Here is a 16386-nt window from a genome sequence, read left to right on the forward strand (position 1 = left end):
TTCTTACTTATTGACTTCACAATACACCTTCAGTTTGCATTTGGAAAAACATGGACATATTGAAACAAGGAACGTCATTCCAGACTTGAAAAATGAACAAATAGTTATTTAACAAATTTAATGCAGGGAATCAAGAAAACAGAATAATTTTACAACACTTTCCAAACCTGTAAGTTTGTTCAGACAAGCCTTGGTCACTTTGAACCCCTGATCATCATTCCTGCTCAGGGACTGACTGTGAAAGTCCATCTGCACTACTAGAAAATGTTAATTCAACATCAATTCCAATGCAGTTCAACACAACTAAGCCATCTGTTTCTGCAACCCCACAGTACTGATATTGATTTTTATGGCTGTCCAAATTTGAAGTATGTGACTGCAAAGTACAGTACTAAACTAGATTGACAAAGTTTTCTATTTAATAGTTTTCTCAATGAAGCACACACTACTCAATCTTGTCACTGTATCATTAATTGATAGGAAAATGATTCAGTCCCCTCTTAATTCGTTTCAAAGATTGGGAATGTCAACAAATTTATTAAATTTGCCTGAAAAAAGCAGATGGCTAATCCTTCATCAATGACGATTATTTATAGGAAGACTTTAAAGGAATTCATGTGCAATACTTCCCCAGCACTTAAGAGATTGTTTCAGCAGTGAATTTGCTTTGAGTGTGTTCCAATCATGCTGCTGTTCTTTGAGACACATTCAAGGGAATCCAATCATTTAACCAACAACATATCTTTGAGGACTCCAAATGTTTTATGGTCACTCAATACATTTCATTTGCTAACAGAAGAAGCATTCATCACAGTCTCAAACATCACATCAGTCAAAGGCTGCAGATTAACCTTACACAGTTGGAGAATTCTGATGGTGGGTGAATGGGATTGTGGTTTATACAGTTTATCAACATTCTTGAACAAAATCACACTATTTCTGATACCACATCACAATCTATGCCACAATTTTATTGTGTGTTTTTTGAGTAGCTGCTGGTCACTATTCCATTTACATTTTCTCTACACATACCTTTTATTTCTTTACTTGCCCCACTGTCACCCTGGTTTGCCTTACAGTATGATCAGTTTTGTCATTTAACCACACGGTTTTCACTATCACACACCTTCCTATTTATTCTATCCTGCCTTGCCCCGACAGTTAACTCCAAAATTTTTCCAGTTTTGATAGATGGTCGACACCTCTATTTCTGTCTTCACACATGCTACCAAACTTCCTGAGTGTTTGGCCTCATGATACAAGTTTCAATAAAAACAGAAAATGGTGCAGAGAAGTGAGAGTCAAAGAATTCCTGAAATGATGTTTCACATCATAGCACCTACTTTTTTCTTTTCTTTGTGAAATCAGTTTAATACTGTAGCATGAAAGTAACCTTCCTGCCATTAGAATTCCAACAACTGAATCAAGGTAAAAATATCGTCATTAACTGTCTGACCTTTGATGTTTAGAGATATTAAAGCCCAGATAACAAAGTTCCTGTGGGTCCACCACAGCACCACTATTCACATTGCTGTGATAGCAAATTTCAAATATGTAACTATACTGCTGCTGATGCCAAGCTGAAACAGAATGAGCCCACCAACCTGAATGTGTTCTGACAGCACTTGCATAAATTCAACTTGCGTCACCTCCCATCTACAGCAAGTAACACAACGTGCAGAAATGAAAAGATCATAGTCATTGTACACTTCATTTTACAAGAGACTAATAAATAGAAAAGTAGAGAAAATAATGTGGCATGAAAAATGTGGCCTAGCAAGATTTAGATTCCTTTTGACAGCCACTTTTAAATTTTCCATAGATAAGTTAATACATCAACAATAACAATGACTGACAGCAAACACCTCTGTCCTCTTCTCAGCAACTCCTCCAGTGGCTTAACCAAGACCAACAACTAAAATTGCAATTTAAGATGCTGCTAACAAGTGGAGATTTATGTCCAGCTTTCATTACCTCCCCAACAAGTTCAGGTGAATAACTAACAGGGTGTCTGAATCCCTTTCTTTGGAAATTACATTGTCAGGTTGGGTGAGACACAGACCTCTCAATTGGCAGGAATGGCAGCTGAACACTGTCTCCAAATGTAGTAAGTCTGACTTCACTTTCATTTGTCACCAGCTTTTCCTTTCATGCTGATGGGGCATCTTATTTGTAATGGTGGTCAAAGAACAGCATCATATTCTCACCCACACCTGGACCAAATAAAAACCAGTGACATTACATCTCTGCCATTCATCAGGTTTACGTTGAACAGAGTTTTCACACACATTGGGTGTTGCAGTCTTCTCAATTCACTTCTTCTGTGTTGATCAGTTGCGTTTCTTGGACAGAATCCATTGAGCCTGGGATCTCAGCATTACTTTCAGCTTGCTCCATTGGCTGATAGCCTTCAGCTTTGGGCAAACACAGACACCACCCAGCCCCCGAAAGATCCAGTTTCTCATAGTCGTAACGAACAAACATTCTGAACCCATCTAATTCATCCATATGTTGACATAATATCTTCAGGTATAGGTAGCTGAGCAAAATTCCAATTACCTGCAACAAGCAAATGAGAGAAACATATTTGTTATTCAACGTAAACTGGCCTGTTATTTGCAACCTAATGTTGAAAATGATTGAAATATGTACAACATTGATTATTCTCTGGCACCTTCCATTGCTCGGATTAGTTTTGAACAAAAGACATTGTAATAAAATGCCAAACATGTGCATCTGGAATTATCAGAATACTTTTCCTTGACTCAATCCATCTTCCAATCTGCCCACAGTCCAAGTAATAGATATACATAGCAATTTAATAATTGTCTTTTCCATGTCTCCATTCAGTTTTATAGATCAATCAGTTATTTAGCAATATTTCACAATTGAGACTCATTACAGTTGGAATAAATTGTGACTATATCTCTCATAATATTTTGTTCTTTGAAGAACAACATATTGTCTCGTCTTGTGTCAAATGGTTAACTGCAAGATAATTCCAGTGTCATTTCAATGTTTCACAGAAGTGAAACATTGATAAACTTTTACAGACATTGACAATAGTGAGCTGTTTATTTGCGTATTATGTCAATGAAATTATTTTTAAACAAGGAGAAAGCAGCTACATCTTGCATGGCTTAATCACCATACACCTTAATTGAAAGGGAATGTGATGCTGAGGTTAAGTCACTGCCATTCTTGACAACTAAGCTTTTAAGGTTTTCCTTCTTTGAACTTTGGATCACCATTTTCATCGGTAATAAAGTAAAGTAATCTCAGCTGACTCACTCAATCAGTGTCCAACATATTGACCAGAAAGTAAGTCAATACATTAGTCTTCTCATTTAAAGCTTCTTCACAAAAATGCACCTTGTTGTTCTGATTAACCATAAGATTAATTTTTAATGTCTTCATCTTTTTGTCTTGTCGAGGGGAACAGTGAGACAATTTTAAAAATTGTAATGTGCCCCACCCCATGCTAAAATGTTGGGCACCCCTGCTTCATGCCTTTAACCTTGTTCTTTAAAATAACTCAGCAGCAAAAGTAATTCACATTTTCATAGTATACAATTTTGCTTGCTAGCTATCTGATACAGTTGTGCTGCTCTCCATTGATCGTATGTTTAGCTACTTTATAGGGAGAAATGTGTTTTAAATTGGACTGTTTCAATTGGCTATACACAGATTAATGGTCCCCATATCTGTGGCTGAATCAATAATTTGTCAAATGTCTGTGGGGAAACATTATGGCCTATCCCTGCTACTGAGTACTCCTGCATATTGCATGTCATTTGGAAGACGCACTGAGGATAGCAATGGCCCACAATGTACTCTAGGTGGAGGACTTCAATGTTCATCAACAGCACCACTACGGACGAAGCTGGCCAAGTCCTGAACGACACATCGGCCAGACTGGACCAGACACACCTCAAAGTTCCCCTCAAAGTCACACACCATCCTGAGTTGGAAATAGATCACCATTGCTTTATTACCACTAGGCCAAAATCCTGGAACTCTCTATCTAGCAGCACTGTGGAAGTACCTTCACCACACAGACTGCAGCAGTTCAAGGCAGCAGCTCACCATTACTACTTTGCTCAGGAATTTAGGAAATAAATTCTGGCCTTGCCAATGACACCCACATCCCATGAACAAATTTAAAATTGAGTGCTTGCTAGCAACAGTGCTCCAAGCGGTTGGCGGTGAGGCAGGAGTGGATGACGTGATCTTTGATGTCAATGAGCACTAGGTTAATGCACAGGAGTTATGATTCATGAATGAGGTCTGCATTGCCCTGGTGATCTCAGCAATTCACACACTGCAGTCAAATTGCCACCTGTATCTTGTGTTTTTCAGATTCTAAGGCAGGAAATCTGTTGTACAAATTGAACAGGGATGTAAAATGACATTGGCATTGAACTTGAGGTCTCACCAAGGCTCTATACAATTGCAGCAAGACTTGTTTACTGTTGCTGCAACCTTGTTTTGGTCTTGGCTACTGAGGAAATGAAGTCTTTTTGCCCAGGCTGAAAACAGTGGACAATCGTGAAAACAAAGAATGCTGCATAGGCGAGACGATTCGACACATCACAGGCACACAAATGAGCTCAATGATCAAACCTCTCTTTCACAGATACTAACAGCTGCAGACAAGTTCCTTGGCCCGTTTTATCCAGCATTGAAAAAAACTGATGTTTTCTGTTCAGATTTTAAAAGCAAATTGCAAACATTAGACACCCAATTGTGAAATGCACTGCCCATGGCCCTCACCACCAATTGTAAAGCTTACGAGGTCAACACCCACTCCAGAAACTGAAGCACGAAATCCAGGCTAACACTCCAGTAACACTCCACGTCCATGTCTCCGTTATAAAGACGTCTGCAAACGCGACATGAAATCGTGTGACATTGATCACAAGTCGTGGGAGTCAGTTGCCAGCATTCGCCAGAGCTGGCGGGCAGCCATAAAGACAGGGCTAAATTGTGGCGAGTCGAAGAGACTTAGTAGTTGGCAGGAAAAAAGACAGAGGCGCAAGGGGAGAGCCAACTGTGCAACAGCCCCAACAAACAAATTTCTCTGCAGCACCTGTGGAAGAGCCTGTCACTCCAGAATTGGCCTTTATAGCCACTCCAGGCGCTGCTTCACAAACCACTGACCACCTCCAGGCGCGTATCCATTGTCTCTCGAGATAAGGAGGCCCAAAAAAGAGACTCCAGTAAAGTACTGAGGCAGTGCCACTGCCAGGGGTGTCACCTTTCAGATGAGCCAACCTGCTTTCACATCTAAATTGATGCTACTCTGGGGGACAACAGCAACAACCTGCATTTATATAGTGCCTTCAACATCGTAAAAGCTCCCTACGCACCTCACTGAAGCACAAACAAACAAAATTTAGCACCAATCTGTTCACAGTAGGTTAATTATGTTGTGAAAGATACACCGATGAAGAGCATTGTTTACATCCTGCTCTAATTCCTTAATTAAAGACAGCCTTCTGGGACACCGGCAGAGACATGTAATGCTGCATTCTGTGAATAAACTGACTATTCAGAAAAGGATCTGTGTCTACCTTCATTCTTCATTATTTTGCTTGAATCCATTTAACATGATCCACATAAAGATATGAGGACAGATGAAGGATGCTTGTCGAGTGAATTCCAGAGCTTCGGGCCTATGCGGCTGAAGGCACAACCTCCAATAGTGCAGCAATTAAAATACTGAATGCACAAAAGTTTAGAATTCGAGGAGCACACACATCTCAAAGGCTTGGAGGAGGTTACAGGGATGGGGAGAGCGCAGCCATGGAGGAATTTGAAAACAAGGATCAGAAACTACTGTGTGCTGGAGTATGTCTGTAAAATACTTCCTTTACATTCCAATACTATGCAGTGCTCTCCTGCAGTCATGCACTCATTTCTGTTGTGAATAAGAGTTCATGAACCCGACACTGAAAACTTTAACTATTTTCTTTCATGTTATCTCTAATTGGGCAAACTCTCCAGCACAGTGCTGAGGGAGTGCTGCACTGTCACAAATGTTGTCTTTCAGATGAGATGATAAACTGAGACCCCATCTGTCTTCTCAAGTGCATATAAAAGATTCTATGGCACTACTTTGAAAAAGAGCTAAGGACTGCTCCCCAGTGTCCTGGCCAATATTTTATCTCAAGACTACAAAAATTGATCAGCTGCTCATTATCACATTGCTGTTTGTGGGATCTTGCTGTGCACAAACTGGCTGCCACATTTCCTACATGACAACAGTGACTAGACTTTGAAACTACTTCATTGGCTGCGACTTTGGCAAGTCCTGTGGTTGTGAAAAGCACTATAGAAATGCAAGTATTTCTTTTCTTACTGCTTGGGATCGATTGGGTTAAGGAAGGCAAGGCACTGAAATGTGTGCCAAGATGTGCAATAGCATTAGCTTTGGTTCCATTTGCTCTCGTGGATAAACTGCAAAAAAAATTATTTGCCTACAGGAGAACTGCACAACATTGCTCTCAAAACAAAATTCAAATGAGCAGTTAGCTAATGGTTAACTACTTCCCAAAGTCATTAATATGATTGGCCACCATTTGTGATCTGCAAATGTCCTCTTTAATTGCACCACAGAGCTGATTATGCAGTAGGATTGCCACCAATTGTAACTTGCTTTGTTATGGGATTCAGCAGAAATGCAGCACGTGGATCTCACTGAATAGCACGTCTACAGAAATATTGAGTTGTGTGCTTCAGGCTCCAGATGGCGAGCCTGCACCAGGCTCAGACCCTGTCGGAGCTGTATGCTCACAAGCGAGGTCAAAGACAGAGTTGAGTGGGCACAATTTCACATTTTTTTCTCCTGCCTTTACAGCCTTGTGTGTCCTCCCAGTTTCCATGCCCTCCTTCTCTGCTGATGGCAGTGACTCTATCCCCGTGGTACAGTTTGACTGGCACCTTCATCCAAGATAATAAGCATTGGCACGTGAATAACAACAAACTGAGTGTGCGGAATATCACACTTTAGCCTGATCTGATGTGTTCTCACGCGACATCCAAACATAGTTGTTTGCAATAGGGTGGGTTGCTCCACCATGATGAGGAAGGTTACACCCAGCCTGCTTTTCTCTGTCCTCCCTGAGGTCATCTAACTCAAAGGCTTTCTGAGATTAAACCTGGTACTATACTGATCTGTACTGCTTGGTCAAATAGAGCTACCTCAGACCAGTTCTTGAAAAAGTTTTTTTTTATAAACACTTTGTCATGCTTATCGAGACAGTTCAGCATCAGAATTGGAGGAGAGCACTCTGCATAGTGAGCCTGTTCTGCCATAAATTCAAATGCTTTATTGACTAGTCCTGCTACGGATCAGCGTTTACAGAATGAAATCTTACTGCTAACTGACTACTTGGTCACTTCCTCCCCTCATCAATCACTGGGGACAGGCTAAAAGATTAATTCTTCTACTGCTTATTGCAGAGTTAGTGACAGTAAGCATCAGTCTTGCTGTCATGGGGATGCATTGATTAACAAGAGGTGTAAACTGGAAGTCAGCAAGAGATTGCTCATATTTCAGTTGGAGTGAGAGAGCGGTGCTCAGAGAAGCTTGAATAGGAAGTTTGAAGCCCATTCTTTACCTCCCTGCTGAACTTCCTATACCAAGCACTTTGTTATTTTCAGTCTTTACTGGTGAAATAGGTAAACCAAACACTGCAGACAATAGTGCCTTCATGCATTTGGTAGTGCTTTCGTTTGTGCTCTGATTTTCTCTGCTCTCCTAAGTCTGGGGCTGATTGCACTTTCTGCCACCACCCCCACCAATTCTACACATACCATTTTTAATGCTTGTGATCCAGACAAAACATTTTCTACTTTTTGACTCTATAAATCCTCCAGTTTGCAAGACCTTCAGCTGATGGCCAGCTCCAAGTCCTCAACTAGTAACCTGAGGAACACTCACCCCAACCCCCACCCCAGATTATTCTTTTCAGCCACACCCCATGCTATGCTACCAGTCCTCCCCTTGCATTCCTGTCTTGGGTGTTGGGACAACAGTGCTGGGTTCCACAAATCAAACCTGCACTTGACCATATCAACAGGACCTTGGTGTCAAAATGCATCGCTATTTGCTTTTGATTCTTGCAAGCTTAAAACATGTTGAACTAAAACACTGCATTCTTTTCAATTGAATATGTTCCATCTGTGTACAGATTAGAAAATTCCCACAGCCTAGTTGGTTAAATGCACTGCCTGGTATGGAACTCTGATACAATAACTGACATGGTGTTAGGTTCCCAGCTGAGTTAGTTGGTCTCAATAGGGGCTGATACAATTGGCCTAGATACCCCCGAATTACAACAGTGACTACACTTCATTGGCTGCAAAACACACTTTTGGGAATCCTGAGGTTGTGAAAGATGTTCTCTTTTTGAGCTGAGATGTGGTGTGTGTGTGTGGGTGGGGGGTGGGGAGGGGTCAACTAGGGTCACCGCTCCTGATATCCGAATGCAGGGATCCTCACACAGTAAGTAAACCTGTGGATATTGAATAAAAGACAAGGTTGAACTGTGATGCCCCCTGTGGAGGAATAGCCTGCTGAGCTTCATTGTCCCCATGTAGCAAACCTGGCTAAGGTACTGTAATTAGACCTGTGTGTGCAGGCCACATCTTCAGGAAGCAACGGGTAAAGTGACAGACACATTTTCCCCCACTAAATGTAAGCAAACATGTTCAAGCCAGGTTTTGGAGCAAGTTTCAACGTTACAGACTGTAACTTACTAAATGCCAAATGAATTTGACATTAAGCAATGGGAAAGTGATAGATCAGAACCAGGATATTTGAAGAGAGCGGTTTCGAATACAGAACACGCACATGTTCTGCTCTCTGAACAAATAGGGATTATGATCAGCTCAGCATATAAGGTTTGACCCTTGTACAAAACAACACTCTGTTTGAAGACACCTTTGTCAGCTCCCACTCATTGCTTTTTGGTATGAATGTGTGAAAATATTTATATTACAAAAAGTAAATTGCCAGGTTAATATTAATGATAAGCAGACGGAATTCTCTCCGGTTTAATGGGTTCTAGTTCTGCTGTAATAAAAAATCATCAACCAAACAGCCTGTCTCAGCTTTCTTTTAAAATGATTCTTGATGTGGCTATTGCTGGTAAAGCAGCATTAATTGGCCACTCCAAAGGGCATTTGAACTCTACCACACTGTGCAATTGGAGTCCCATGTAGGTCAGACCAGCTCTGGTAGGCAGCTTCCCTTCCCTGAGGAACATTAGTGAACCGATGGGGTTTCTGTATTCACAAAGCTCCAGTGCACCCACACACTTGAGGTGTGGAGTTTGTTGAGGAGGTGATGGGGAGGTCACAGTAAATTCATTTCAACTAGGCAGGATACAATCAACAACAAGATCTTGCATATATATAGCACATTCAATATAGTAAAACATCTCAAGCCATTTCATAGGAGTGTCATCAAACACTGAGCCACATGAGAGTAGGCTATTTTGCCCCTCAAACCTGTTCAGCCATGATCTCATTGAATGGTAGATCTGGTACTGAACTCCATGTCCCTGCCCTTGCCTGAGATCCCTGAATATTTTTGCTTTTCAAGAATCTATCAATTTCAGATTTAAATGAACAAATGATCAAGCATCAATTGCAGAAGACAGTTCCAAACTTCTACCACCCTTCGTGTGAAGAATCATTTCCTAAATTCACTCTTGAAAAGAATAGCTCTAATCTTTTGACTTTGCCCCCAGTCCGAGACTCCTCAACTCACAGAATTGATTGGGAGAAACTATTTCCATCTATTCTCCTTCATGAAAGTTTGATCCTAACACCCCTGGAATACAACTCTAGTTTGTGCAATCTTTCCTCGCGATCGGACCCTTGGAGATCAAATATCATTATGGTAAATAGCAATTTAAGCCTTGGAGACCAGGTAACATCTGGTATAGCTGTGCTACACTCCCTCTAAGAAGTATATATTGGCCTTAAAGTTCCACTGCAAGCAGTTCTGGGCATCACACTTTGAGTTCTTTTAAAATTAAATGTTGACCTCTGGCAGCAATTCAGCAAAAATGGTAAACCTTCAGCAGTCACTTTAACATTACACTTTGAAAAGAAAATTGAATAGTGGGGCTAATATTTTGTGCTCCTTGTCTAACCTGTGTGCTCCCCATCACTCAACATTTGATGTAATACTTTAACATATTTAAATTAGGCTCCCACAGTCCAGTTTGGCTCAGTCAAACCACTAATGAAGTACCCTGTCTCCATGAGCAGACACATGCACAGCTTACTCACCACTGCAAAAATGGCTGCAGGCACGTATGCATCGGGTTGGGTGTCACACTTTTTTTCTTTGACAGTTTAACCCCCATGACCTCCTCCTTCTCCTGTCTTTGGAGGGAGAAAGAGAGGTTTTTAACTATCAACGTAAATGTGTCTGTGCCCCAAAATCCTGCTGCATGCATGCAAAAACTAGGTAACTCAGCAAATGATATTTCTTTTTACATTTATGCATCTACTTGCTGAAGCCAAATTAACTTATGACTCAACTGAGCCCAAGTCAGGTGCACAGTTAAATTGTTTCTGCCTGCACCTTATGCCCAACTTTATAAGCAACTCTCACCTCCTGTTCCTCCTCATCAACTGGGCAAGATCGACAGTGCTGAATCAGGTGTGGAAAGAGATGCAGTGGTTTTTGTCGAGGTTCATCCCAAGCAGCTCTGTAACACAGGAGTCTGTGCTCTACGGGCTGTTCCCAGGGACGCACACCGAGACAAACATCAACTGCTGCTGGAGGACTATCAATTCGGTGAAAGACGCCCTTTGGTCTGCCCGAAACCTGCTGGTCATCCAGCGCAAAGAGTTGTCCACCACCGAATGTTGCAGACTGGCACATTCCAAGGTCCAGGACTACGTGCTGAGGGATGCACTAAAGCTTGGGGCAACCACAGCAAAGGCTCAATGGGGAAAGACCACAGTGTCAGGTCCCCCCACCAAGCTGAACTGAGGGGCTGGATCCATGGGAAACCCCTCGAACTGTATCGGGAAAATTTTCATTTGATGTAAAAATGTTAATGGCATGACAAATGAAACGGAAGGGTTGTGAGGCAACTCATGATTGTATTGAAGGAAACTGATCACCTTTGCACAGTTTGTATTTTTTGACTTGGTGCTGTTTGAAACTGTTTATGAATCTGTAAAAAAAAAAGATACATTCGCAAAGTGTATTTTGGAAATTAAAAAAAGACAGTGCTGAATCAGTGCTATTTTCTGCCAGGGATCTATACCAACAAGGAAATGGCCCAGACAATCCCAGTAATATTGACTCCGCAGTCTTTAACATCTGGAACAGAGGGCAGATTCCATCCGTCTGCTGACCTGGGTTTGAAGTCAGTGCAGTCAAGGGCAAAGTGCTAACATACTGTGTCTGCCTTAAGTAAACATTTATTTTCATTGCAGTACTGAGGGAATGCTGCATTATGGCAAATGCTGTCTTTTCAATAAGGTGTTAAGCCAAGGCTTCATCTAACTGTTCAGGTGGATGGAAAAATCCCCGAGCACAATTCTTAGAAGTGCAGGGAGTTTTCCTAGTGTCCTGGCCAACAGACCCTCCTTCCATCAACCAACACCACCGAAGGCCGGTGATTCTTCTCCTATGCATTTTCTGGGATCTTGCCGTATGTAAATTGGCAGTCATGTTTGCCGATATAACACTGCCCTCAAAAAGTAATTCCTTATTGAAAGCAACAACATCAATGCAAGTTCTTTCTGGAAGCATAAACAATATATAAAACCAATCTAGAGATGGCCCACATCATCCAGTATAACTGCAACTATAATATGCTTGTATCACTTAAAATCTAGCAGGTCTATGTCACTATGGTTACTCCTGTAGCCTACAACCTTTTTACCTTTAGGAATTTCAATCCCTTTTCTCAGTTTATCATGCTGCCTCTTATTCTAATGTCTTTAGGAACCAAGTTCAGTATGTTACTGAAGGAGTGCTGCATCGTCATGAAGATGTGTTATGAAAGTGAGATCCCTTTTCCTGGTCAGGTGGATGTAAAAGATTTCTGGGAATGATTTGGAGAGCATCAGGGGAATTTTGACACTGTCCTGCCCAATATTTATCCCTCAGTCAACAGCACTCAAATAGATTAACTGGCCATTGATCTCATTTTGTGGTTTGTGGTGCCTTGCTGTGTGCAACATGGCTGGCAGTCTGCCAGCACTGACTACATTTCCAAAGTATTTAATTGACTCAGAAGGACTGACAATGGGATCGGAGAGATATAAATAGGAGTTTTTTTCTCTCTTCCACATTATGGAGAAATCAATTGTGTCTGTTGGCTGACTCACTTGGCTTGACACTGAATAATGTTTATTTGTTTCTCTCAGTTATGACCACTGATCCTAGGACTGCACCAATGACGCAAATAACTGGTTTAAAAGGAAACCTCTTTGACACTATTACAGACGCCCCTAGGCAAACCCACCATCGCAAAATTTTAGTCTGGCCGACTACAGGGATTCCAACACATTGTTGTAACCGGACAGTGAAATGCAGCTATTACTGGGAGTTGAAGAAACAAGATATTGTTTGAACGTGAAAAGTATAATAAAATCGCTGACGCCATCAACGATTGCACATCATTCTTTTCAACACATTGCATTAAGTTCTGCAATTCTAAGGAGATTTACCCATTCAATAACTGATGCAGTATTAAATATTCCTTCAGCAACCATTTGTTCTTTTGCTTTTATTTCATCTCTTCCTTCAAAGTAACTAATAAAGTCACTGTGGCCTTTACTGTGCTCTCAAAGTCTCCAGACGCAATCTTATTTTAAAAATGTGTGTAATCCTGTCTATTTTGCTGCAGGTTCTTTTTAATGTTTATATAAATGTGTTGTACAAGACAGTATTTGACTGCAAACATTCCTTGACAGATTGTTCTGATTTGCCTGACACCAAGTATATCCACATGATATCAAATATTGCTTGTCTGTAAAGAATTCAAATGGAAAATGATCTTTACTTATGAGATCCATAAATTGCCTTGCAGTAGTGGCACAATATGAAACTGACTGACTGAAGGGGATGGCAGGAACAGATTCAAGAAGAACTTTCCAAATGTTATTATAAATACTGGAAGGGAGAAGATTTACAGGGTTATGGGGCAAGTGTAGGCAGTGGGACAAATTGGATAGCTTTTTCAAAGAGCTAGCACAGGCTGAATGGCTTCCTTCAGTGCTGAATCTTTTGATGATTTTATGAAAAAATGCATGCAGCTAGGAAACCTTCTTGTCCTGCATCAGAACCAGCTTAAACCTCTTCTGAATTCACATGCTAAATAGAAGTAATGCTGGAATGTTCCAGGTGGACAAGAGTTAAGGAAGATGACGTGGAACACAAATTGCTAAGTGCCATTTAGCTGCATCTGTATCAATCTGAAGTGTAACTGTAGATTAATGAAGTATACTAATTATACATCATTTGCATAATATAGTGAGGAGAGAAGACATTTGAGAAATGACTCAAGCCAGCTCATTCTAATTGATAGGCTAGTTGTGAACAGACAGACACACACTGACAAAATGCCTTTGGCTCCAAACTCCAGGCAATGCTCATGATGAGTTCCTTAGGCCAATGAGGTGATTTAAGAGGGTCTGCCCTTGACATCAAGGCAGCAGTTGACCTAGTGTGGCATCCATGAGCCCTCGCAAAACTGGAGTCAGTGAAGAAGATTTCCATTTTAATTCTTTAGAGACAAGCACTATATGATATCATGTGGATATACTTAGATTGTTCTGACTTGCCGGACACCGTCAAGGAATGTTCGCAGTCAAATTCTGTCTTATGCAACGCAGTTATTAAAACATTAAAACGAGAACCTGCAGCAAAATAGACAGGATTGCATGCATTTTTTAAATAAGATTGCGTCTGGAGAGTTTACTGTGCTCTCGTAGGCCACAGGAACTTTATTAGTTACTTTGAAGGAAGAGATGAAATAAAAGCAAAAGAACAAATGGTTGCTGAAGGCAATCAGGGGAAAACTCTCCACTGCTTGGAGTCATACCTAGCACAAAGGAAGATGGTTGTGGTTGTTGGAGGTCAATCATCTGAGCTCCAGGACATCACTGCAGGAGTTCCTCAGGGTAGTGTCCTAGGCCCAACCATCTTCAGCTGCTTCATCAATGATCTTCCTTCAATAATATGGTCAGAAGTGGGGATGTTCACCGATGATTGCACAATGTTCAGCACCATTCCCAACTCCTCAGATACTGAAGCAGCCCCACGTCCACATGCAACAAGACCTGGACAATATCCAGGCTTGAGCTGATGTGTGGCGCGAATGTTACTTACCATTTAAGTGCCAAGCAATGACTCTCAGACAAGAGAAAATCCAACCATCTCCCTTTTGATATTCAATGACATTACCCTCACGGAATCCCTCACTATCAACATCCTGGGGGTTATCACTGACCAGAAATTGAACTGGACCTGCAATATAAGTACTGTGGCTACAAGAACAGGTCAGAGGCTGGGAATTCTGCAGTGAGTAATTCACCTTCTGACTCCCCAAAGCCTGTCCAACATCTACAAGGCACAAATCAGGAGTGTGATGGAATACTCTCCACTTGCCTGGATGGCTGCAGCTCCAACAACACTCGAAGCTCGACACCATCCAGCACAAAGCAGCCCACTTGATTGGCACCCCATCTACAAACATTAACTCCCTCCACCACCGACGCACAGTGGCAGCAGTGTGTACCATCTACAAGATGCACTGCAGCAACGCACCAAGGCTCCTTAGACAGCACCTTCCAAACCCGCGACCTCTAACACCTAGAAGGACAAGGGCAGCAGATGCATGGGAACACCACCACCTGCAAGTTCCCCTCCAAGTCACACACCATCCTGACTTGGAACTATATCGCCGTTCCTTCACTGTCGCTGGGTCAAAATCCTGGAACTCCCTTCCTAACAGCACTGTGGGTGTACCTACCCCAAATGGACTGCAGCAGTTCAAGAAGGCAGCTCACCACCACCTTCTCAAGGGCAATTAGGGATGGGCAATAAATGCTGGCCTGGCCAGCGACGCCCACGCCCTGTGAAAGAAAAAAAACAAAGTTTGATCCTTACGGTTCAGGTCAGGTAAACCTTTACTTATTTGGAGTGAGGCATATTAACTTGGACTCAAAAATGTAACCCACACTTTTATTTAAAAAAAAAAATGCTTAAATGGATTGAATGTCTGTGCTACCTTTCCTTCTCACAAATTGTACTCCTGGAATTTTGCTGATGTTGATTGTCTCATTTGACGCACAATTTGAAGGGCCATCAGTTTGTGTCACTGCTGTTCACCCTCTCGTAACCAGTTGAAGAGGAATATTGGCAGAGGACAATTTTGTTTGAGTTTCCTCTTGGATGCTGCTTGAGACCTGCCAAAGGAGAGATTCATTCCTATCTATTCAAGACCATCATGTAGATGAAGACCAACTTTAAAAAGGATTGAATGAGAAAAGATAAAAATCCACTTTTGCTGATGATCTGCCTCAGGTCTAATGTTGACATACAGTAGTTACACAATCAGTCCCAGGATATTAGAAAATCAGTTCTGATAATTGAATTTCTTATATTCAGATAGAGACATTGCACTATTTGCTAGTACGTTTCATCACTATAATACAGAAAGCCATTACAAAATAAGTTCAGTACTCCTGAGTAAAGTCATAAATCATTGTATGCCACTAAAACCTAATGGAAATAGGACATTAATACAGAAAGACTAGCGTACATTACGACAAAACTGTTTCTACATCTGATGAGAAGGAACTAATGTCTTATATTGCCAAGCTTCAGAGGCAGGGTCACCAATTGAATGAACAGCAGCAAAACACAACAAGCTTTAAATAGCTTGGATATAGGAGTAGTACTAGAGGACTGGAAGACTGCTAATGTTATTCCTCTATTCAAGGGGGGAGGGATAAATCAAGAAACTACAGCCAGTCAACCTAATATTGATGGGGAAGAAACTATCAGGGAAGAAATAATCTTTCATTTGGAAAGGCATGGGTTAATGCCAGCACGGATTTGTTAAAGGCAACCTGTGTCTGACTAACTTGATTAGCCTTCTCTGTTAATTCATCAAAGGATTCAAACAAGGTGGTGCATGAGATGTTGCAGGGATGGACTTTTGGAACCCATTTAACAAAGTGCTACACAGGAGGATTGTTAAGAGAATAAAAGCTCATGGAATTAAGGGAAAAAGATGGATATAGAATTGACTTAGTGACAGGAAGCAAAGGGTGGTAAGCTTGCAGTTGTGTTCCCAAAAGGGTCAGTTTGAGATCCATTTTCAATTTTGATAAATG

General features: G+C 41.3%; 1 protein-coding gene across 5 annotated transcripts in view; it reads right to left on the reverse strand.

The window, feature by feature from the left end:
• Positions 1-846: 846 nt before the first annotated feature.
• zgc:110329 (uncharacterized protein LOC550500 homolog) overlaps positions 847-16386 on the reverse strand; it is a 331911-nt gene continuing 316371 nt past the window's right edge. For all 5 annotated transcript variants that reach the window (XM_068023414.1, XM_068023409.1, XM_068023413.1 and 2 more), the window contains one exon: positions 847-2559. In XM_068023414.1, the coding sequence (XP_067879515.1) occupies positions 2308-2559 (252 nt within the window). In that variant the 3' untranslated portion in view covers positions 847-2307. The remainder of the gene's footprint in view (positions 2560-16386) is intronic.

The sequence above is a fragment of the Heterodontus francisci genome, chromosome 47 (genome assembly GCF_036365525.1).
Source record: "Heterodontus francisci isolate sHetFra1 chromosome 47, sHetFra1.hap1, whole genome shotgun sequence".
NCBI classification, from domain to species: Eukaryota; Metazoa; Chordata; class Chondrichthyes; order Heterodontiformes; family Heterodontidae; genus Heterodontus; species Heterodontus francisci.